This window comes from Ovis canadensis, chromosome 2, assembly GCF_042477335.2.
Source record: "Ovis canadensis isolate MfBH-ARS-UI-01 breed Bighorn chromosome 2, ARS-UI_OviCan_v2, whole genome shotgun sequence".
Lineage (NCBI taxonomy): Eukaryota > Metazoa > Chordata > Mammalia > Artiodactyla > Bovidae > Ovis > Ovis canadensis.
In genome coordinates this window covers 24,498,040-24,522,419 of record NC_091246.1, presented here as the reverse complement: position 1 = coordinate 24,522,419, position 24,380 = coordinate 24,498,040, and the positions used below count along the sequence as shown (strand labels likewise).

General features: G+C 48.9%; 1 protein-coding gene across 1 annotated transcript; it reads right to left on the bottom strand.

The window, feature by feature from the left end:
- Positions 1-4,874: 4,874 nt before the first annotated feature.
- Positions 4,875-9,043, bottom strand: GADD45G (growth arrest and DNA damage inducible gamma). Its single transcript, XM_069573891.1, has 4 exons — positions 6,282-9,043; positions 5,909-6,010; positions 5,582-5,795; positions 4,875-5,485 (listed from the first exon to the last, which is right to left on the bottom strand). Exons 1-4 carry the CDS (start codon positions 6,668-6,670, stop codon positions 5,375-5,377), a joined length of 816 nt encoding a protein of 271 aa, XP_069429992.1. The 5' UTR covers positions 6,671-9,043; the 3' UTR covers positions 4,875-5,374.
- Positions 9,044-24,380: the final 15,337 nt, after the last annotated feature.

Sequence of the window (24,380 nt, the reverse complement as noted above, 5' to 3'; positions counted from 1 at the left end):
TATTGGTATTGTCACTTACAATTCTATGTGCCTGTATTTTACCATAATAAAAATCTGACCAACTTGAAATCATCCTCTAGAATTATTCCCACTCAGAGAAGTGATGTAAGTGAACGATATCTAAGTCATCATCACAAAGGGGGGAGATGACTACACAGAGCAGGAGAAGGCCTGAATCACTTCAGCCACCAAGCTGCATAATTGAAGAGCTAGCAAACTTCAACCCAGAGCAAACCCTGAGCACTGAAAAAAAAAAAAAAGAATCATAAAATCCGGCAACGAATTCCACCTTCCCTTGAGGCAATAAAGTAAAAACCACATCAATTGATTAGTATGAGATACTGCCATGGTCAGGGGTTATAGGATCAGAGCTCACTTTGGGGGGAAAGAAAGCTTCTACGTCTTTCTAACAATGTTCCCATAACTGACTGTACTGTCTCCACCAAGGTTTTCAGACCACAAGAAACATGCTTTCCTGTATTTCACTGGCCTATGGTCCCCACATCTAGAAGCTGGAGGGAGACAAAGGTATCTATTCTAGGTTAACAGGAAGCCACAGCAACAACAAGAAAGAGAACTTGGCCTTGAGCAATATATTACATTACCAGACAATTAGGCCAGGTTCCAAACGTCATGGATGGGTAGACCCCACGTTCCGATCACATTCTTCCACTATCCCCTTCCCTCTGCAGAAGCCTAGTCTCTGTGGCTAACTGCCTGCATTCCATACATTGACTGGCCCTCAGATGCCCCAGCGGCCCAGGAAGCAGCCCCAAGGGACCAGGCAGTCCTTGGCCAGCCTTGAAAACAAGGTTCCAATGAGTGTGGGACACAGCTGGAGGCCCGCTTTTCCCAACTAAAACAGCCACCTGCAACAAGCCACTCCGGCCAGCAAGAGCCTGCCAGGAGTCCACACCTAGAACTGCCCCAGAGAATAAATGCCAGCTGAAGGAAGGAAGAAACCAGTGAATGGATGAATGAGGGAATGAATGCATGAACAGCCCAACCCCCCCCCCCCAAGCCTGGCAGCCAAGGGCAGTGCCCACCTCCTCTCTATGAGGCGGGGAAGCAGCAGCCCCTTTCCAGTCCCAGCTCACAGAGGCTCTGAAGGTCTTTGCCCCCTGCTGAGCTGGAATCATGCAGCCCTGAGGGTTGTTTCCAGCAGCTTCCAGCAGCCACTTCCTAGAATCCAGACTCTGGCCAGCAGCCCTGGCCCCTCACAGAGGACTGCTGCCCACACCTCCTCCTCGCTGCCTGGAAGAGAACATCAGGAGTTCCTCACATGCACACCTTATTTGACAAGAGAAGAGAAATATCTTCTGGAAGATAAAGTTTGAGCTAAACTTAAAAAACAAGTCTGTTCCCAAAGACCACATGTAACTTTGCCCACAGACAGAAATGAAAGGCTCTACATGGTTCCAGATGTCCTGCAATCCACAAAAGATCACACCTCCCCACCCCACTAAGGCAGCAAAGCCTCTTCTCAGTGGCTGGGGAAGGACAGCACCCTTTTGATTTCTGGGGGACTCACACCCTGAGGAGTGCAGGGACTGATAGCTTGAAAACCCATGGGAAAGCTCAAGAACTGAAAAAAAAAAAAAAGGAAAATGAATATCTACTCACTGAAGTTACCTCCCAGTCTCTCTTTGTTTGCCAACATCCTTGCTTCGCTTTTGTAAAACTCTATCGCTGTTTCTCAAGTGGCTCTTTGTGAGCCTGGAGAGCAATGCTCATTGTGCCACGGAGGCTAATGTTTTCATAAAATGTGTGACACATAGAATTACATCCTTTAAAAAATAAATCGCAGCGATCGTTTTGTCCTCTTGTCCTACCAAAGGGAAAACTGGAGGCCCCAGCTCCTTGTGCGGACAAGGGCTGCCTGATCCCCAGCGCTGCTCCCTCCTTAATTTCTGTATTCCTTTCATCTTCACAGCTACTGCTTTGCCAGTGCAATGTTTTGTGTGTGTGTGTGTGTGTGTGTGTGTGTGTGTTAGTCACTCAGTCATGTCCAACTCTTTGTGACCCCACGAACTATAGCCTGCCAGGCTTCTCTGTCCATGGAATTCTCCAGGCAAGAATACTGGAGTGGATTGCCATTCCCTTCTCCAGAGGATCTTCCCAACCCAGGGATTGAACCCTGGTCTCTTGTATCGCAGGCAGATTCCTTACCACTTGAGCTACAGGGAAGCAATGTTTTCTAGCCATGATCATATGCAAACAGTTTTATTTGAACTGAAAGATGAATGTGATTGGCGCTCATTGCCCTGGGGCGGACACATCCTTGCTTGGTGCCTGCATATAGCTGACATCTGTCTTGCTTGGCGAGGACTGTTTGTTTAAAAGGACTCCGCCCCCCACCTGCTTACCAGATTATATGCCTCAGTGTGCTCTGTCACTCCTATGCTGGATCCTGCTGCCGCACTGAAGACCCCAGCCTCCAAGCTCACCAGACGACATGGGGACAGGCAACACAATGTCAAGGAGAAGAAACAGGAGACAACCAAATGCAAATGAGGATGAGCTTCTTTTCCTTTACTATTTATTTATTAGGCTGCACCCGATCTTAGTTGCTGCACACAGGACGATCGATCTTCATTGAGACATTGAGGGATCTTCAGCTGCTGCATGCAAACTCTTAGTTGCAGCAGGTGGGATCTAGCTCCCCAACCAGGGATCAAACCTGGGGCCCCTGCACCGAGAGCCCAGAGTCTTAGCTGCTGGACCACCAGAGAAGTCCCAAGATGAGTTTCTTAAAAACTGTTGCACATGGTTCTGTATACTACACGGTATGTACCCCTCAGAAGTGCAGAAAAAGCAACAAGGAAACACACCAAAACTTGGAGATGGCCCATTACAGTGCTTCTACTTTTCTCTTCCCTTTTGTGTGTGTGTGTTTTCCGATTTTTCTACAATGAATATGTAAAGTTTTACAAACGTATAAAATTAAGAAAGTAGTCCTCCTTCCCAGATGTGCGGCACAGGAGGTATACTGTTAGGCCTTGGTACCAGACAGCCAGGTCCAAATCCACCAGCCCACTTGACTTTTAAGATCTTTAGCAAACACCTTCATCCTAAGTATTACTGCCATCCACATTCATTCAGCGCTTTCTAGATACAGGACATTGGGCTAATCAGTTTGCATGGATCACCTCATTGTGCATGTGATAATTAGGTTATCTATGCATTGCCACTTAGAATTGTTGGAAGTATGGACACAATAATGTGTTTATAAGCACGCTGCATTTTATTACATATCCTCTGGAGTGTTTCATTTTAATAGCATTAAATGCTTATTCACACCACTCCCAAAAATTTAAGCACAAGCTTTAGGGCTGGCACGATGTCCAAGCATGCATTTTTTTTTCTCCCTATAAATTTTTTCTAGCCCCTAAGGGCTCCAACAGGTGCCCTTGCTGTAAATTCTAATCCACAAAATCAAGTCTTTTGCAGATCTGCCAACTGAATGTTCTACAAGGGTCAGTGGGCCAGTGGGAGGATCTGCTGCCTGTCCTATGCAATATGCTGCTGGATCTACTCATTGAAGGGTACATTTTAAACGAATCGTGCTCCGTTTGTGTTTACTATAGCATGCTGTGGCAAATGGTTGTGAGCCCAGAAAGGCAGACTGCTGTAGACCCCCACCCTGCGGGGCTCCACCTCAACTAGGGAAACTCAAGGTTTTGAGCAGCAGTGGGTGAAGCAGTAATGAAACTTTGGCACAAACACAGCTGAATTATTTCACTGAGCTTCTGTCTAATCAAGGGAGAAATATTTTCAAGAGCTAATAAATGTGAAACGAAGATGCTTTCCTTGCGGCAGAAATCATTAGGCTTGTACAGCTCTTTTAATTCTTTCAGGATATGGAGTGAAGTGGCACACGACAAGGCAAATCAGCTGCCTGGAACTGCTGAGAAAGTACACTAACCCTCCTTTGCCTGGAAGGCATGGTGGACCACTGGGCAGCTTGCTAACAGCAATGCAGTTCCATGTATATTCCCCCGCCAAAAGCAGTACAATCAGGCAGCAGCATGAAAGCAAGATATCAGTTTAATAATATAAAAAGTTTGATTCACTCAGTACATTTCCTCCTACATCCTTCTTAAGACTTTGCCAAAAAGATTTGAATTATTTTTCTTCTGTAAGTCTCTCAATGCTGCTGTGAATAGTAGCAGTCCTCATAACTCTGATGTGGGCAGAGAACACTCAAAATAGTAGATAGCAGATGCTGGCCCCACTCAGAATTGCTTACGCCTATTTGTGCAGACACTCCCTTGCCATTTTTGCTCAGATCTTAAGATCTATCACAGTCATGACAAAATGATGACTCACACTTAAATGCAGTCATGTCCTATGCGATATTAATACCCTGGTGACATTGCCGTGCCATTCCTTTAAGGGGAAAAGGTTCCTGACAGCAGTCTGCCACCATCCTCAGAGACCACAAAGGGCAGTGCCTGCAGAAGGCAATGCTCATTGTGCAGGAAGGAGCTGCCTGCATCCTGCAAGCTGTTCCCATAAGCAGCTGTTGGAAGGGAGGGGGTGGAGAGGAAAGAAGGGGGAGGGGAGGGAAAGGTCTCTGCTATCAGGTTGGATGGCCAGCTGCTGCACTGATGTCTTATCCCAAGTATGCTCCTGTCTTGCAAGTTTAAAAATTTTCCTGAAGGGAGAGAAATAGGAGCAGGGCTCAAGTTCTGCCCTAACACCCAGCCAGCGTCCCCTCCCCCACTTCCAGCACCCCAGGAGCCTGCCATTCAGCGCCAACAGGAAGATGGAACAGGTGCCATGGAGTTCCGTAAATTTCAGAAATCAGCAGCAGTCCCGCTGACCACCTCCCCCACAGACAAAGATACCCTGCCCTCAATAAAGAGAGTACGTTTGTTTCAGTTAAGTTTATTGTAAAACTCAAAGCTGCAGCAGCATAATCCTTTAGAAAATGAAGCATCGCCCGTATCCGTTTTGAAAACAGCAGTGCATACTGCTCAAGTCCGTCAGAGCTCCTGTAACCGTACAAGTCCAAGCCGCCTGGACTTGCCTTTCCCCTCCTTTCTGCCGGGAGTACAGGCTGCTGAGTCACGCCTGCCCGGCCAGTCTGTCCTTCCCGGCCGCGCGGCCAAGGTCCCGCCTCCGGCCTTCCTGGGCGAGCAGCCGCTCCCCACACTTGTAGAGTCCTGGGTTGGGGCCAGCCTGCCCCTGTCGCCGCCAGGCCCCTCCTCGGGAGGGAACCGCACCTCCTCGCCGCTCTCCACGCGCCCCCGCCTGCCAGTCTCCGCGCCGCACTCCGGCGCCCTCCGAGGGCGCATCCACAGAGCCAGCCCCGCGCTAGGCGCCCCGGGGCGTCACCACGTCGATCAAACCAAGGATCCCCACGGGGCTGTCACTCGGGAAGGGTAATATTGGGCACCCAGTCGTTGACGCTGCGGCTCTCCTCGCAGAACAGGCTAAGCTTCTCCAAGGCGGGGTCCTTCCATGCGTCCTCATTGGGGTTCTGCAGAGAGAACGCAGAGGTCAGCCTGGCTGGGCACTGGCTGCTGACGGGGGAGCGAGGGGGCAGGGATCACATCGGCACGGAGGCGACACTCACCGAAATGAGGATACAGTGCAGGTCTCCAGGTGCCCCCGACTCGTCGCCGGTACCCACGATCGCCGCCAGCCGCTGCACGTCGCCCACGCGCACGATGTCTATGTCGTTCTCACAGCAGAACGCTTGGATCAAAGTGAAATGGATCTGCAGCGCGATATCGCCCTCGTCCTCCTCGTCAGCGGCAAGCACGCAGAAGGTCACATTGTCGGGGTCCCTACGCGGGCGAGCAAGAGGTGGTGAGATCAGGTCGAGGAGCCAGGGGCGCCCCCAGCCACTGTCTCCCCGGTCTCCCTGCCGCTCCTCCCACGGGCCGCGTTTGATACTCACACGTTCAGGACTTTGGCTGACTCGTAGACGCCGGCCGTGAGGCAGCCTTGGCGCTGCGCAGACAACAGCAGCTCGTGCAACGCTTTCCCGGCGCCCTGCATCCTGCGGACAAGCCAGCACGGTGAGCCGGAGGGTGCCCTGAGATCCCTGGACCCGGAGACGCACCCCCAGCGCCCCAGCCCGGCGCGCCAGCCCAGGCGGCCGCACCTTCGGCCCAGCCGGCACACTCGCGCCCGGCTTCCACCCAGCGGGTTCCCAACCCAGCCGGTTTCCACCCAGGCGGGCCCCAAAGACTATCGCCCAACCAGCGCGGCCAGGGCAGGACGAGGGTCCCCGCGCGCCCCGAGACGTCCGGAGTTAGGCGCCGACCTACCTGGCTGTGCTTTCTGGAACCGTGTCCTGGCTACGAATTTCTTCCAGAGTCATATTGCGATCTGCGAGCAGCAAGTTATCCACAAGAACAGAGGGCGGAGCAGACGCGAGCGAAGAAGGAAAGTCTGCGAGCAAGCCCGGTGAGCCCACTGCCGGCGAGTAAGCCCGAGCGCCGCCTTGCGCCCTTATATAGGCTGAGCCGGGTGGCGCCGCCAGCTGGCGCGAGCCTGCGAGCCCATTGGCCCGCGCCCGCTTTCTGATGCAAATGAGGCGGCTGCCCGCGGCTCGTGCCAGAAGGCCACGTGGGGAGGGGTGCGGGGGATGACAATGCCTCAAATCTGCCGCTTTTGTCGGGGTGTTACCAGGCAGACTGGAGCCTGCAGATTTCATCTCGCCTTTTTTTTTTAAGTCCTTAAAAGGAAAAAGTTACGGGGGGAAAAAACCCTCACTTGTTAACAGTACGCTGCAATTTGTGAAATGCACCTTTGGGGAAATCTAATGAATATTTTTTTTTTGCATTTATTTTTCTTGCTACCTTTTCTATTTTTTTCTTCACTTTTAATTTGGAGTTTCTGAAACCATTTCTTCTAAACCGGAACTTAAAAAACAGGCTGCGCTGGCCAAGCTAGCTAAAGGCCTGAAAGCAGCCCTCTCCAGCTGACACCAGAGCCCCGAGCGCGAGGTTCTTCTAGCACAATCAAGACCCGGACCCGGTCGCGCTGCAAAGTCTAGCCAATCTCCCGGCCCGCTACTAAGCGCTGCGGGGCGCCAGGGCGCGCAAGCAGATTGCGGCCGGAACACGCGGCTCGTTTGCATTTCTATGCTGGGTGCACAATAGCAGAGGTCTGGCGTGTGGCGGTTTGTAGGAGGGACAATTGAAGCTTTCTCTTCATAGCGACACTGTCCACCTGCCGCTGGGTGGGGTGGGAGAGCCCCGCCGCGCGTGGGGGTCACCGGGCTGCTCGGCGCGTGGTGGGTCGCGGCCGCGTGGGGCTCCTGCGCTCCTCAATGCGCGCCCCCTGCACCGGCCCCGCTGCACCCACCACACGTTTGCATGAAATTCCGCCCCAAAAGGTTCTAGCGCACGTGCGGAGCAGCCGTGGAAGTTGGAAGGAACACCTGGCTGCTGCACCTTCTTAGCAGCCGGGTGGGGACCCCAAGAACTTTGGGAACTACGCTTGGAATCCCTTTCCCGGGGCGCCATCTACAGGCCAACGGGAAAGTTCCTGAGCACCTCTCCCCCGCACTTCCATTGACATACTGTGGGGACTTGGCCTCTGGCCCTCTGATCAAGGAGGGGCCCAGGTAGAGTCAGCTGAGCCCCATCTAAGCTACATATTAATGGAAGTCAAAAACTGCAAAACCCAGATGAAGACAAAAGGAGACTCCAATCCAGTACTGACGGAAGAAAAGCCTATATTTGGCAAGCTATTTTGAAAAATTTTGACCTAAGTATGCATGTATTAAAAGCTTGTTTTCCAGGAATAGAGAAATAATACTAAATGAGAGCTTGAGAGCGTTTAATAGACATTGCTTGGCCGGGGCCATTTTGGACCTGTGTAATGAATGTTAGTTACTCAGTGGTGTCCGACTCTTTGCAACCCCATGGACTCTACAGCCAGACTCCTCTCTCCATGGGATTCTCCAGGCAAGGATACCAGAGTGGGTTGTCATGCCCTCCTCCAGGGGATCTTCCCGACCCAGGGATGGAACCTGGGTCTCCCGCATTGCAGGCAGATTCTTTACTATCTGAGCCACCAGGGAAGTTGACACTTCCAGAAAGTTTGCTCACTGAGCTTATAATTTTTGGTGCCTGCATCTCTCTATGTGCACTGAGGTGCATTCTGTCTCCGCCACCCAGCCTTAACCCTTACTAGGTGAGGTTTTTGAGACTGGGCAGGACAGCTATAGCGGGTGCAGGGGCTGTTGGGTGTGCTGGGAGTCCCGACTCTGCGGCAAGACAGGAAATAAGGAAGACAACGGAGTGCACCGGCTTCTTGCGCCCCCCGGTGGCCAGCTGGCAGAGGACAGCTGAGAGAGCGGAACACTTCCCAGATGCCGATTGAGTGTTTGCTCACCTAACATCGCTGAAATCCGAGGTGTCTTCCCCGCCCCCCCCACCCCCCCACTGAAGGGCAGTTGATCTTCAGCGTTACAGGTGTACACAACAGTGAATCAGTTATACATATACACCACACATCCACTCTTTTTTAGACTCTTTTCCCATGTAGGTCATAGCAGAGTATTAAGTAGAGTTCTCTGTTCTATGCAAGAAGTTCTTATTAGTCATCTGTTTTATGTAGTAGCACGTATAGGTCAATCCTAGCCTCCCAACCTATCCCTCCCCCTCACACGCCCCCACCCCCGGTAGCCATTACATTGTTTTCTAATTGCTCCCTCCCCATTGCTGGCATCCTGTGGCTTTCCTTTGCTGCCATTTCCTTTCTTTCTTTACTGCCCACTGCATGCTCAGTTGCTCAGATGTGTACAACTCTTTGTGACCCTATGAACTGACTGTAGCCCACCAGGCTCCTCTGCCCATGGAATTTTCTCAGGCAAGAATACTGGAGTGGGTTGCCATTTCCTCCGCCAGGGGATCTGCCTGACTCAGGGATCGAACCTATATCTCCTGCGTCTCCTGTATTGTCAGGTGGATTGTTTTATCACTGAGCCACCGGGGAAGCCCCTTCTTTCTTTGTTAGTGGTAAACAAAATGATGGTGTACCTTGATTGGATAAAATATATTTATTTTTAAGTGATTGAAACATAGATATTGCTTTTAAAAGTATCAAATATTTTTTAATGTACTAGTTTCAGGTCCCCAGAAAATGTATCATTGCAAAAATGAGACTTATTTGACATCTTAGAGTTTATTTCCCCCTCCCCATTTTAAACACTGGAAATCTCCCTACACACCAGGCCTCACACCCGGACCCCAGAGGAGGGGAGGGGGGACAGGAGACAGCATTTCCAGTTGGTGCTGAGCCAGCCCTAAGAAGAGGCCTGATTGACACCCCCCTGGGGCTATCTACTTCACTCATATTTTTAAGGTATTGAATTTCAGGAAAATCGCCTTTTTGACGTTGGATATGACTTCACATGGGTTTATTAGGTCAGTCCAAATGGCCCAAAAGGCTTCATCCTCAATTAGGAAAGAAACATATTGTCTGGAGTCTAAGTTGGCCCTTCACCAGACACTCCCTCCCCATTCTTACAAGTTAGACAAATGCAGAAGCTACTGGCTCTGGGACAGCCCATATCCAGTTTGCCTGTCATACTACAGGAGAGGGGTGGGCAAAGCCAACACCCCAATACCGGAAACTTCAGATGCTCTTCTGGCCCACCCTGAGATAGAAGATGGTTGACTAAAGCCCACCTGTCCCATTCTGTTGCCACTGTGCCCCCAAACTGAATTCAACCCATGTGTCAGCCTGCTGCAGCCCCCATTCCTAGGAGACTGTGATGTCAACCAAGCTCCCTGTGATTATACCCCCTAATGTTCCTCTGAACCTTAACCATGACGGCGATGGTGACATTACTAAAGGGACACCCTCAGAGATGTTCTGTTTTACAAACCTTTTGGAAGCACTTTGATGTTTTTATTAACACTTCATGAACTCCTTATGGCCAAATTCAGACTTAAATTGAAGAAAGTAGGGAAAACCACTAGACCATTCAGGTATGACCTAAATCAAATCCCTTATGATTATACAGTGGAAGTGACAAATAGATTCAAGGGATTAGATCTGACAGACAGAGTGCCTGAAGAACTATGGACAGAGGTTCGTGACATTATATAGGAGGCAGGTATCAAGACCATCCCCAAGAAAATGAAATGCAAAAAGGCAAACTGGAGGAGGCCTTACAAATAGCTGAGAAAAGAAGAGAAGCTAAAGGCAAAGGAGAAAAGGACAGATATACCCATTTGAATGCAGAGTTCCAAAGAATAGCAAGGAGAGATGAGAAAGCCTTCCTCAGTGATCAGTGCAAAGAAATAGAGGAAAACAATAGAATGGGAAACACTAGAGATCTCTTTAAGAAAATTAAAGATACCAAGGGAACATTTCAATGCAAAGATGGGCACAATAAAGGACAAAAATGGTATGGACCTAACAGAAGCAAAAGATATTAAGAAGAGGTGGCATGTTCCTTCTATTCCTGCTTTCTGGAGAGTTTTTATCATAAATGGATGTTGAATTTTGGCAAAGACTTTCTCTACATCTACTGAGATAATCATATGGCTTTTATTTTTCAATTTGTCAGTGTGGTGTATTACATTGATTGATCTGCCTTATGACCCAGCAATCCCACTGCTGGGCATACACACTGAGGAAACCAGACCTGAAAGAGACACGTGTACCCCAATGTTCATCGCAGCACTGTTTATAATAGCCAGGACATGGAAGCAACCTAGATGTCCATCAGCAGATGAATGGATAAGAAAGCTGTGGTACATATACACAATGGAGTATTAGCCGTTAAAAACAATACATTTGAATCAGTTCTAATGAGGTGGATGAAACTGGAGCCTATTATACAGAGTGAGGTAAGCCAGAAAGAAAAACACCAATACTGTACACTAACACATATATATGGAATTTAGAAAAATGGTAACAATAACCCTGTATGTGAGACAGCAAAAGAGACACAGATGTATTGAACAGTCTTTTGGACACTGTCAGAGAGGGAGAGGGTGGGATGATTTGGGAGAATGGCATTGAAACATGAATAATATCATATAAGAAATGAATCACCAGTCTAGGTTCGATGCAGGATACAGGATGCTCGGGGCTGGTGCACTGGGATGACCCAGAGGGATGGTATGGGGAGGGAGATGGGAGGGGGGTTCAGGATTGGGAACACGTGTATACCCGTGTCAGATTCATGTTGAAGTATGGCAAAACCAATGCAGTATTGTAAAGTAAAATAAATAAATAATTTTAAAAAGAGAAGAGGTGGCAAGAATACACAGAAGAACTATACAAAAAAAGATCTTCACCACCCAAATAATCACAATGGTGTGATCATTCAACTAGAGCCAGACATCCTGGAATGTGAAGTCAAGTGGGCCTTAGGAAGCATCACTATGAAAAAAGCTAGTGGATGTGATGGAATTCCAGTGGAGCTACTTCAAATCCTAAAAGATGATGTTGTGAAAGTGCTGCACTCAATATGCCAGCAAATTTGGAAAACTCAGCAGTGGCCACAGGACTGGAGAAACTCAGTTTTCATTCCAATCCCAAAGAAAGGCAATGCCAAAGAATGCTCAAACTACCACACAATGCACTCATTGCTCTCATAGTAAGGTAATGCTCAAAATTCCCCAAGCCAGGCTTCAACAGTGAACCCTGAACTTCCAGATGTCCAAGCTATATTTAGAAAAGGCACAGGAACCAGAGATCAAATTACCAACTTCCTTTGGATCATCAAAAAAGCAAGAGAGTTCCAGGAAAACATCTACTTCTGCTTTATTGACTATGCTAAAGTCTTTGACTGTGTGGATCCCAATAAACTGTGGAAAATTCTGAAAGAGATGGGAATACCAGACCACCTGACCTGCCTCTTGAGAAACCTGTATGCAGGTCAGAAAGCAACAGTTAGAACAGGACATGGAACAACAGACTGGTTCCAAATCGGGAAAAGGAGTACGTCAAGGCTGTATATTGTCACACTGCTTATTTAACTTATATGCAGAGTACATCATGAGAAAAGCTGGGCTGGAGGAAGCACAAGCTGGAATCAAGACTGCTGGGAGAAATATCAATAACCTCAGATATGCAGATGACACCACCCTTATGGCAGAAAGTGAAGAGGAACTAAAGAGCCTCTTGATGAAAGTGAAAGAAGAGAGTGAAAAAGTTGGCTTAAAACTCAACTTTCAGAAAACCAATATCGTGGCATCTGGTCCCATCACTTCATGGCAAATAGATGGGGAAACAGTAGAAACAGTGGCAGACTTTAATTTTGGGGGCTCCAAGATCACTGCAGATGGTGACTACAGCCATGAAATTAAAAGATGCTTGCTTCTTGGAGGAAAAGTTATGACCAACCTAGACAGCATATTAAAAAGCAGAGACATTACTTTGCCAGCAAAGGTCCATCTAGTCAAAGCTATGGTTTTTCCAGTAGTCATGTATGGATGTGAGCATTGGACTATAAAGAAAGCTGAGCGCCAAAGAATCAATGTTTTTGGACTGTGATGTTGGACAAGACTCTTGAGAGTCCCTTGGGCTGCTGCTAGGAGCTCCAACCAGTCCATCCTAAAGAAAATCAGTCCTGAATATTCATTGGAAGGACTGATGCTGAAGCTGAAACTCCAATACTTTGGCCACCTGATGTGAAGAAGTGACTCCTTGGAAAAAACCCTGATGTTGGGAAAGACTGAAGGCAGGAGAAGGGGTCAACAGAGGATGAGCTGGTTGGATGGCATCACTGACTCGATGGACATGAGTTTGAGTAAACTCTGGGAGTTGGTGATGGACAGGGAGGCCTGGCGTGCTGCAGTCCATGGTGTCACAAAGAGTTGGACAAGACTGAGTCACTGAACTGAACTGATGGATTAACACTTCTCATTCACTCCCAAGAAATGTTGGTGGAGATCACCATTCATTTGGATATGGAAAGTAGTGGGGTTTAAGTAAGCAGTAAACTATATGAGTCAGTCCCTTTTGCAGTTTCTGAAATTATTTACTTTCGAAGCATGTACAAGCTCTGTTACGTAGTGAGTTCATTCCCCTCACAAAGACAAGCTCACAGAAGTCGCAGGGCACAGACAGGTTTCTCAGAGCTTCACGCTGCCTGTGGCCTATAGGATGTCATAGGAAAAGTCAAAGCATGGCCATCTCTCAACACCCAGCAGCTCTCACGTAAAATCTGGATGCCCAGCTTCTCTTGGAAAAGAGGAAACTTTGGCCACCATGTGCCTGCAGCATCTTCCTACCACCACCATCACCATGGTAACTCTCAGCTGGAGGAGGGCACTGGAACCCCCAAACGAAGCACTGCCGTTCAGTTTACCACAGGCTGGTGGCTCCGATGGTAAAGAATCTGCCTGCAATGCAGAAGACCTGGGTTCGATCCCTGTGTTGGCAGGATCCGCTGGAGAAGGGAATGGCAACCCACTCTAGTATTCTTGCCTGGAGAATCCCATGGACAGAGGAGCCTGGTCGGGGGCTATAGTCTATGGGGTCGCAAGGAGTCAGACAGGTCTGAACAGCTAACACTGCCACTGTTCACGACCATGCCCCTCTGAGGATACCTGAATACTTTATTCATGTAAGTTACCTGTTTGCCCCCTTTGCATTTGCAATCTTAGGGAAGAAACTGAAGTTCGAAAAGCAAAATAAAGGCACCATTTTCTCACAGGATAGGTGAGCAAATCAAGTGAGGGGTGAGTGAGCAAATCGAGTGAGCTTCATTTGCGTCCCAGGTCCTGAAGGATGTGTCTCTTATGTCAGTGCAGGGCTTTTTGGAGCAGTCTGCACTGGCCCCTTTCCAAGTGGTTCAGGTTTTGCTCTCACTCCCCTGACCCCCATCCCATCTGTCCAACCTCTTCTCTGGGCTTCTTGAGTTTTAAGAAGGATGTTGGGGATTTTTTCCCCAAAAACTCAAGAATAGTAGGGTGAAAAAGCAATGAATCAGTGGCAATACGAAACACATTAACTCAAAGAAGAAACCAAATCTTGATGCAAGACACAAACCCATTACTTAAAACCCAGCTGCGTCATCTCAAATGCATCTCAGCATATAACGGGAACAGCATAGTGCTGCCGCCCCCTTGGACCCACCCACTGCCCCAGTAGCGGTACAGGCCCTCCCACCCCGGATGAAATGTGAGGTCTATAGGTGCGGAGGCTTCTGACAACAGCTGGGACAGGAAACAGGAAGCAGAGAAAGGGAAAGCCCCATATAGTACAAGCGGACATCTGTGGTCAGTCCCTGTGTGGAGAGGGCTTTCTGGAAGGAGCAATTATTTCTTGAGAGAGCAATTGCATAGTGTGTGAGAAAGTCACATTAGCTTGGTGGAATCCCTGAAATGATGAGGGAGGAATCATTCCTGCACTTGATACTTTGTCTATCATGAGTAAGCAATGATCTGAATTAAGGTCAGCCACACTAGCCGAGAACCTGACGAACCATTTACTTGAGGTCCTCCCAGGCTCGGCCATATGCCCCAATCCTCTGAACTCCAGTTTCCTCCTCTATGAAATGAAGATCTGCCCTTTATCAAACTTCATAAACCTCAAATGGAGTTTCTAAATGTCACGCCTGGTCACTGTTTGGCTCACATTTGGGTTTTGTTTGGGGGGCAGTGTTCTAGAACAACTCACAAATTCAGGTTTGACTTGTCTGTTTGTTTCTGTAGGTGTGGAGTGGATGCCATGCACTTTCCATGTCACTCTAGACATTGTGCAGATACAACAGCAGACCTGCCGTTACTTTTAGCCCCTGCCTGACCCCTGTAGGCATTTGAGTTAGGGCTAAAATTTCACCAGTATACAGTTACTTGGAATGCTACGGTCGCCTTTCTGAAAACATTAACATACGGGCTTCCCTGGTGGCTCAGATGGTAAAGAATCTACCTGCAATGCAGGAGACCCAAGTTCAAACCCTGGGTCAGGAAGATCCCCTGGAGAAAAGAACGGCAACCCACCCCAGTATTCTTGTCTGGAGAATCCCATGGACAGAGAAGCCTGGCGGACTACAGTCCCTGGGGTTTCAGAGGGTCAGACACGGCTGAGCATAACAGGTAGCATGTAATAGATTACTAGAGCCACAGAACTTCCTATGTGAATGCCTTCCTTTATGTTCTGAAAGACAATTTTTTAAAAAGTGGGGTATAGTTGCTTTACAATGTTGTGTTAGTTTCTGCTGTACAAGGAAGTGAATCAGCTCTACATATGTCCCCTCCTCCTTGGACCTCCCTCCCACTGCCCTGTCACCCATCTAGGTTACCACAGCTGAGAGACAGTTTAAAGTAAATTCCCAGAAACGGCAGTAAGATGTTGGAGGCTGCAGTTAGCAGAACAGAGCTCAAAGCATTTTTTCTGCTTACCTTACTTTGATCTTAAGCAAGAAGTGGGTGCATGGTTTAAAGTGCTCATGCTTGTTAACCCATTACATCTGCTTTTCTTAAGTTCTCCTAAAGAACTGCATTCAGAAGTGTATGAAAGTCAAATGTAGCATTAGGCGCTCAGTCATGTCTGATTCTTTGCGATCTCATGGACTGTATCCCGCCAGACTCCTATGTCCATGGGATTCTTCAGGCAAGAATATGAAAGTGGGTAGCCAGTCCCTTCTCCAGGGGATCTTCCAGACCCAGAAATCAAAGCCGGGTCTCCCGCATTGCAGGCAGATTCTTTACTGGCTAAGTCACTAGGAAAGCCCTCAGAAGTGTGTATACAAGGAAATGTTTGTTGCAGTACTTCTTCAAATAGTGCACATCAGAAGCCAAATAGGGGGTAAGTGCTAAATCATGGTGTTCAGCTCAGTCACTCAATCGTGTGTGACTCTTTGTTACCCCATGGACCGCAGCACGCCAGGCTTCCCTGTCCATCACCAACCCCGGAGCTTACTCAAACTCATGTCCATCAAGTCAGTGATGCCATCCAACCATCTCATCCTCTGTCGTCCCCTTCTCCTCCTGCCCTCAATCTTTCCCAGCATCAGGGTCTTTTTAAATGAGTCAGTTCTTTTCATCAGCTGGCCAAAGTATTGGAGTTTCAGCTTCAACATCAGTCCTTCCAATGAACACCCAGGACTTATCTCCTTTAGGATGGACTGGTTGGATCTCCTTGCAGTCCAAGGGACTCTCAAGAGTCTTCTCCAACACCACGGCTCAAAAGCATCAGTTCTTGGGCACTCAGCTTTCTTTATGGTCTAACTCTCACATGGTGTAGCCATAGAGAAGGCAATACGAGACCATAAATAAGTGCTTTGAAGAGTATTTCATTGCATGATAAATGTAATGCAGAAAAGCAAGATACAGACTCATGTGCTTCTCATTGTGCCGAAACACTTAGTCCACATGACCATCATTGTACAAAAAGTCAAAATAGAAACAGTGGTTATATCTCAAAGTAATGAGATTACAGATGATTTTTATTTTCTTCATTATGCTTTTCTGCAATTTTATTTTATGTAATACAAATTCAAACTTCTCATGGATAATTATCTCAGTGCCAGACATCATCAACCTGACTCCTGCTTCAGGCATTATTCTGAGCAATTTCTGACCATATGGTAACAGATCAAGAAGTTAGCTGTCTGCAGGGTCATGCTTGTAGGAAGAGATGGGCAGGAGCAAGACCTTTGACTCCCAGGCTGCTCCTCTTGCCAGTTGACCCAGGTCTATTCCCAGCTGAGTGAAAACGGTGATCTTGCACTCGGAGATTAACTCTGGAATGACTGGGGTGGAATCTCAGGCCACACACTGGAGGCACGCAGGAGGGGCCAGTAGCTAAATACCTAGGCACCTACCTCTCCACAGACAGGCAACTCGCCAAGATGTACATTTTGGCAAGTAGCAATGGATAAAATTCTTTCGCTTCTTTTCTGGCAAAAATGTCTCCTTTCCAGAATGGAATGACAGCAATAAATTATAAAAATTGTTTCCATTGTTTACATAGTATATCAGCAATTCTAAAAATTCAAAATATTTAAGTGTATGTACTCAATCTATTTTTTTTCCCTTGTAGGTTCAATTCAAATTTTCAGTGTTATATTTCATTTATTTGAAAAGGAGTGTGGCAGTATGCTATTAGCATTAGTATTGTATTAAAATTAATTTTAGTATTGATATTAAGATTTTATTTGCCAGACTTTTATAGAACATGCTATATGCCAGGCACTATTCCAACCACTTTGAAAACATCATTTAAAACTCGCTGTGACCCTGTTAGGGAGGCACCATTGTCAGTTGAAGAACACAGAGAGGTTAAGCAACTTGCCTGAGATCACATAGCCAGGAAGTGGCAAAAATAGGTTATGAACCCAGATCGGCCAGCTCTGGAGTGCCTAGTCCTCATAGAGAGGGGTCTATAAAACTTTTTCTAGAGCCTTTAGGGAAAACCACTTGGTCCACCAAGGATAAGGAGATCATTTCATGAAAAGAGAATTTCTAAAAAATATTTGGTTCGCCGTAAGAGCCCCTACGGAGAAGGCAATGGCGCCCCACTCCAGTACTCTTGCCTGGAAAATTCCATGGACTGAGGAGCCTGGTGGGCTGCAGTCCATGGGGTTGCTAAGAGTCGAGCACGACTGAGCGAATTCACTTTCACTTTTCACTTTCATGCACTGGAAAAGGAAATGGCAACCCACTCCAGTGTTCTTGCCTGGAGAATCCCAGGGACGGGGGAGCCTGGTGGGCTGCCGTCTATGGGGTCGCACAGAGTCGGACACAACTGAAGCGACTCAGCAGCAGCAGCAGCAGCAGCAGCAGCAGCAGCAGCAGCAGGAGCCCCTAACCGACATCGCCCGTCGTGGATTTCACGATTGCGTGCGCCATCTTGTGGTCAAGGAGAATATGGCTTTCAGCTCTGAAAAGTAGATTATTAACACCTTGATCTAGACCTTTCCCTTCCCATGTGGGGCTTCTCCTGTGGCTCAGCTGGTAAAGAATCCGCCTACGATACAGGGGACCTGGGTTGGGAAGACCCCCTGGAGAAGGCAAAGGCTACTCACTCCAGTATTCTGCCCTAGAGAATTCCCTGGACTGTACAGTCCATGGAGTCGCAGAGTCCGACACGACTGAGCGACTTTCACTTTCACTAAACCTTTCCTGTTTCTAGGAAGCCTGAAGGCGCTAGTCGCACACTTCTGTCAATTTGAAGAATTCTCAACCCCATCAGTGGGCTGCCTCTGAGAAGTCAGTCAGGTCTAGAGGACGCTCCTGTAGCGTTTGCTACCAGTAGAGATGCATGTTGTGAATACAGAGACACGCCAACAACAGGAAGATCAAAACCAACCACTGAGAACACTGTGTCAGCTGTAATACTCCTGCCCACTTTACAGGCAGTAAAACCGAGATTCCGGGAGGCTAATGCAGTGTCCAAGGTGACAAAGCAAATCACAGAGCTGGGATTCTGGCTGCCCTCTACTAGACCTCATGCAAACCTCCAGTCTATGCCACTATGGTGAGTAGGACCTGGGCTTCTTGCTAGACAGCTACTCTGAGACACAGCCCAGACCGCACTCTGAGCGGGGAGGAATCTCAGGGGCTCATACATTGTTTTCCTTTGAAATTGAAATGCTCTGGACTAGCCTGGTGGCACAGTGGATAGGAATCCACCTGCCAGTTCAGGGGACAGAGGTTTGATCCCTGGTCTGAAAAGATCCCACGTGCAGTGGAGCAGCCAAGCCCATGCACCACAGCTACTGAGCCCAGGCTTCCTAGAGCCCGAGCTCCACAAGAAAAGCTGCTGCAGTGGGAAACCCACGTACTGCAACAAGGAGTAGCCCCTGCTCACCTCACACTAGAGAAAGCTCTCGCAAAGCAGCAAAGACCTAATGCAACCAAAAATAAACACATAAAAACTATATAAAGAAAGAAATGCTCTGAATCTCCCCAGGTCCTTCCGTGTTCTAAACTTCCCTCATCAGCCACGTGACCTGGAATATATGGGTTTTGTTTTTTTTTCTCACCAACTCATAGGCAAACAAACTTGAAGGGACCTATGAGTCAATGTTCTCCGAAACACTGCCATTTTGAACCGGGACAGTACCCCCACAAGACATCCATCTCAGACAAGTGTGGCTCCACTGCCTAGTGCTCCCCGATCCATCCACCTCCCTCCGTGATTGGACTCTTGCAGTAATAGCAGTGCCAGCTCCTTCATCTCCAAGGGACTCAGTTCCACCCGAGACCTGCAGCATCAGCTTCCCTCAGGAGTTTGTCAGAGCGCAGAGTCTCAGGCCCTGCCCAGCCCTCCAAACTGAGCACCCACATTGTAGTAAGATCATGGTGACGCCCATGGCATAGAGCTACGCAATGCACTGCTGGAGACACTGGCCAAGAGTGACGCACATGAATCAGGTCAAGAGGTATGTGTGGAGTGTGGGGGGACTTACCCACCTTCTAGACAGCAGGAACACCAGGAGTGCTCTGCGAGGCGGGCAGGGCAGCACAGAGGGAGGACAGGAAGACCGCAGGGAGCGAGGAGGAGCTGTTCTGGACTACAATGTGTTAGGGATGTTTGAGACACCCAGCAGACGCCACTGTTGAGCAGTGAGGTGTGGGACCTCTGAACTGGATGCACAACCTCAAGACTCACCAGGGCCATGGCCATTTGCCAAATGTCCTCTGCATTAAAGAAAAGGGAAGACAGCTAGTCCCCTCAAGTCTGCTCCCCTTTATTCCATGCAATAGCATTTCGCCTTTCCACAAGATCTCCCTTGCGGACGCCAAATTTCTGATCTCCCTAGGGCTTCTCCAGTGACTCAGCAGTAAAGAATTCTCCTGCAGTGCAGGAGATGCAGGAAAGGCAGGTTTGATCCTTGGATCAGGAAGATCTCCTGGAGGAGGGCATGGAGACCTGCTTCAGTATTCTTGCCAGGAAAGTTCCATGGGCAGAGGAGCCTGGCAGGCCACGATCCATGGGGTCACAGAGAGTCAGACGTGCCTGAAGCGACTGGGCACAGCACAGCACACAGCTTGGTCACCTGATCCAGCTCCGGCCAATGGAGTGTGAACTTGCATGTCACGTGCCCAGACAGGAGTTGCTTTCTTTCTTCTTCAAGTTTTTTTTTTTTTCTTCCTGTGGTTGTGGTACAAGTGGTGAGAGGGCAGCATAGGGGCAGTCCTGGGTCCTCACCTGACCATGTAGACCAGCCTGATGTCCTAGAGAGAGACGTACGCTGTCTTCAGTCACTGTGTTTTAGAAATCTTTTTAAATTTTTAAAATTTTGACCAAACTTCAGACACAGGAAAGTTGCAAGCATAGGAGAACAAAGTATTCCTGGGTGTCCTTCAGCCAGCTCCCCCATTTCACTTTGTTTTATCTTTTTATCTCTTCCTTAATTATATATATTTTTCTGAACCACTTGAGAGTAAGCCTCAGGCTCACTGTCTCTTTACCACTATATATGTCAATATTTGCTACAAAGATATTGCCCTGATTTCATAAACCACAGCAAAATAATCAAAATCAGAAAACTATTGATAACATTGGTAGACTTGAAGCTACTGTCCAATATACAGACCACAGTAAGATAAGATTCTGCGATTCTGTTGATCCCCTCCACGATGTCCTGGATGACAAAGGAAGCCCAGGATCTTGGCACAGTTGCTGGTCACAGCTCTTCTGTCTCCTTTAATCTGGAATCACTCCTGAGTCTGTTTAGTGCTGTGGACTTTTCTTTGACACCGACACCTGAAGAATTCAGCCTCTAAGCTTTATGTGATGCTCCCTCATAATTCAGTTCAAAGGTTGCAAGCAGTGATGTCATGCCTTCTGCCGGGCAGGTGTCAGCACGTCCTCTCATTGGTCTGTTCTTATTCTTGGTCCCTTATGGTGGTTGTGTGGTTGAGGTGGAGTCAGCCTGGCTTCTCCAATGTTAAGCCACTGTTTCACACTTCCCAGTTAATGAGTACTCTGCAGGGAGATGTTGAGGGTCATTCAGAAGTTTAGACAGCACAGTAACTAGTGCAAATGAGGACGTTCTGCTGGCTAAGCAGCAAATCCAAGGTCTTCTACCTGAGGACAGTGGTTAGGGATCATACATTCATATCACTCCCATGGTATTTGGATAGATAGGACATTTTTACTAGTTCCTCTGGACCCCTCCCCCCCATTAAACTTTATTAATCTGTTTTGGGGGAGCATTCCATGCAGGATCTTAGCTCCCCAAACAGGGATTGAACCCTGTCAGCCCCCTGCATTGGAAGCACAGAGTCCCAAACACTGGACCACCAGGGAATTCCCCCCATTAAACTTTAACATTAAATTTTAATAGCCCAGAAGGGAGCCTGGGTAGTGTATTTCCATTTTGCCAGGGAAGCCCGCAGCAGGACAGGCATGGTTTCTGGTCAAAGGGTCTGGGAACCGCTCCTTCTCTAGGTTGCTTTCAGCCTTCACAACAGGTGACTCAACTCCAAGGGTCTGAACAGGAGTTCAGCTCCTCCCTTTGTCCTGAATCCCTGCAGGGATTGACCCCTCTTTTCCAAAATAATCTATTTAACCAGTACCTACCTTCAGCAGTCCCACCTGAAGACTCCTCCCCATGGGAGAAAAACACACATGCTGCCCCCAGGAAATGAAGACAAATGAGGAAGAGAACTTCAAAGTTGTCACCCAGGAATACAAAGAGCAGACGCTGGCCTGGGGCTGGGCTCCAGCTCCCGCTGCTCCGCCACCGTCTCCCTGCTCAGTCCAGCAACCTCTGCTGTCCAACTCTCAGCACATTTTGAGGTCACCTCTGCTCCTCCTAAGGGTTCCCAGATGGCTCAGCAGTAATGAATCCGCCTGCAATGCAGGAGACACGGGTTCCATCCCTGGGATGGGAAGATCCCCTGGAGAAGGGAATGGCTACCCACTCCAGTATTCTTGCCTGGAGAATTCCCACAGGCAGAGGAGACTGGCGGGCTACAGTCCATGGGATTGCAAAGAAACAGACACGACTCAATACGCACACCTACTACTCTTGAACCTACCCCTCCCCTCCCACACTGCTTGGTGAGACTTGGCACAGTCCAAGTCAGGACGCTCCGCCCCGGGGGAGGGGGTCTCCTGGCCTCCTTCTTTCCCTGTTGGTGATGCCTCCATCACAAGGATGATATGGTTGGCCTTTGATAGTCACGCAACCCCGGATCACATCCCCACGCACTGTCCCCGTGAGAAGAGGCACTAGATGAGTGAAAGAAAGTGTCTGCTTCATTTCAGGTTGGAAAGGAATTCCCTCTGAACCAAAAAGACAGGGATCCCTGCTTCTCAGACTTGGAGATCATGCCTGAGACATGATGACATAGACCAGACCCAGGAAAGAGAAAGAAGGAAGATACAAGAAGAGATACGTGAGGAGATGGCCCCTCTAGGGCTCAGGAAGGCAAGGGACCTGCCACACCCAGCCCAGGGCTAGCCTCTCCAAAGCTGCAAGACAGTTTCTAAGTTCGTGAGTGGAAAAAGGAAGGAATTCTAAAAGGGGAGAGAACGCATAATATATGATCATAAGCGTGACAGAATCCACCCAGCTTATCTCAGAAAATATGCACAGCATTTCCCTGCATCAGTAAAAGGAGCTGATGACTGGGGATGTTCCACCCTTGAATGAATCAGACTTTTAATCACCTGAGACCAAAAAGGGGGGCTAGAATCTGTACAACTGGGCCCTGCATTTTTCAGATCCTGCTCAGTTTATCACACACGTGCTTCCCAAAGGTACCAATTTCTGAACTATATTCAGACCATCCCAAATAAAACCTGTCCTCAACATATTATAGGTATGGGTCACATTATCCTAGGATTCCTTGCAAAACAAAAGGAACTTTCCACCCAGCACAGTGCGTTTGATAACAGAACCAGGTGTGTTTGTTCCCTGGGGGCCTCAGGCCTTGTCATTTCACCAGCAAAGATTATCAGTGGGGGCAGGAGAGGGTGCCACACTGACAGCAGGCCCCGGACAGCCAGCAGGCACCAGGCCACACGGAGGCCTCTCCTCCTGCAAAGCCATCCTGCCCCAGTCATTGCTTAAGGAAACACCTAGTGACCTGATCACCCACGGGCACCCCCACACATGCCCTCCAGGGCGCGAGACCAGCCTGAGTGACCATGTGTGCAATCGTGTGTAAGAGACAGACAGAGAGACAAAGAGATGATCGTTGCAACACAAAACACAGCCGCCCAACCATAGACCACCCCCGCCCAAGCCAGCGCTCTGCCAGGCAGTCCGGAGGACACTGTCAACTTCAGAAGCACAACCCCATTTGGGATCCCCGATAACCCAGAAACCCTAGGAGGTACAGAGAATGGCCTGTCCAGGAGCCTGCTGAGAGCAGGACTCTGAGAAAGTTTGACTGTCCCCTGCAGGGCTACTGCCCTCCCCAGCGCTGGGAACCCAGTGTGGTCCAGGGTGCTGGTCAGCACCAAGCCCAGAGGCCCGCCCTGCTTTCACGGTGGGAGAACACCAGGCCCCTGAGTCCCACCGGTGATAGGGTTTCCACGGGCAGTGTGCAGGGTCAGGAAGCATTTCCTAAGTAAGACCCATATGCCCTGGAGCAGTCCTCACTGGTCTTCCCAAAGGCCAGCTCTGCTTTAACCCAGAGGAGGATGGGCAGGCAGGATCCCTGGCCATAATCATTAGTGAGCGCGCTCTATAGTCAAGGCAGTGGACTGGGGCTGGGGCTGCACAGAACACAGGCTCTGACCACCGCAAGTGCACAGTCCAGGAGGCCCTGAAATTTTACCGAGCACCCCCAACCCTGCTGATCACCCCCACCTCCCTCTTCCAGCAACCCCCGTCAGGAGCCCCTCAAAGTCAAGGTGGCAGCATGGAAGGGGGTGCGGAAGAGCCTGGAAGGTGCCCAGGAACAGCCCGCACGTCTCCCCCAAACACAGCCTCACAAAGTCAGATTCATCCTGGCAGGTAAAGCAGGGGACACGTCATGAATGGAGGGTGAGGGGCTCTGTCCCACCTTCAGACTACACAGAATCTCAGGAGACAAATAAAGCTCTGGATCCATTTCTCAAACTAATGCTTGATGGAACCCTACTCCAGGTAGAAGGGATGGTGCAAGAAATGTGTCCCGTATTTAAATAGCTTTGGGGAACGTAGGGTGAAAGGAAGCCTGGTGCCGCCCTGCAGGATTCATTCCAGCTTTTACCCCTTCTTTCCCTCTGAGAAGGCAGCAGAGGCAGACTGTACAGCATGGCCAAGATTAAAGCAGAAAACTTCACAGCAAGAAGGAGGAGGAGCTGCTGAAACAGGAGGAGGAGCTGAAGGTGGAGCTGTCCCAGCGGCACGTGGCTAAAGCGGCAGGCAGCATGGCTTCCAAACTCTCCAAAGTCCGAGTTGTTCATAAATCCACCACCCATGTACTGACTGTCATTAACCAGACTCAGAAAGAGAACCCCAGGAAATTCTATAAGGACAAGACGTACAAGCCCCT

Bases quoted from the DNA above. Each gene is read 5' to 3' on its own strand.
- GADD45G (XM_069573891.1), bottom strand. From the start codon at position 6,670: ATGAAATCTGCAGGCTCCAGTCTGCCTGGTAACACCCCGACAAAAGCG. The intron at 5,796-5,908 runs GTGAGTATCAAA...TCGCCCGCGTAG, and splicing joins TCAGCCAAAGTCCTGAACGT to GGACCCCGACAATGTGACCT. The intron at 5,486-5,581 runs GTGAGTGTCGCC...TTCTCTCTGCAG, and splicing joins TGCACTGTATCCTCATTTCG to AACCCCAATGAGGACGCATG.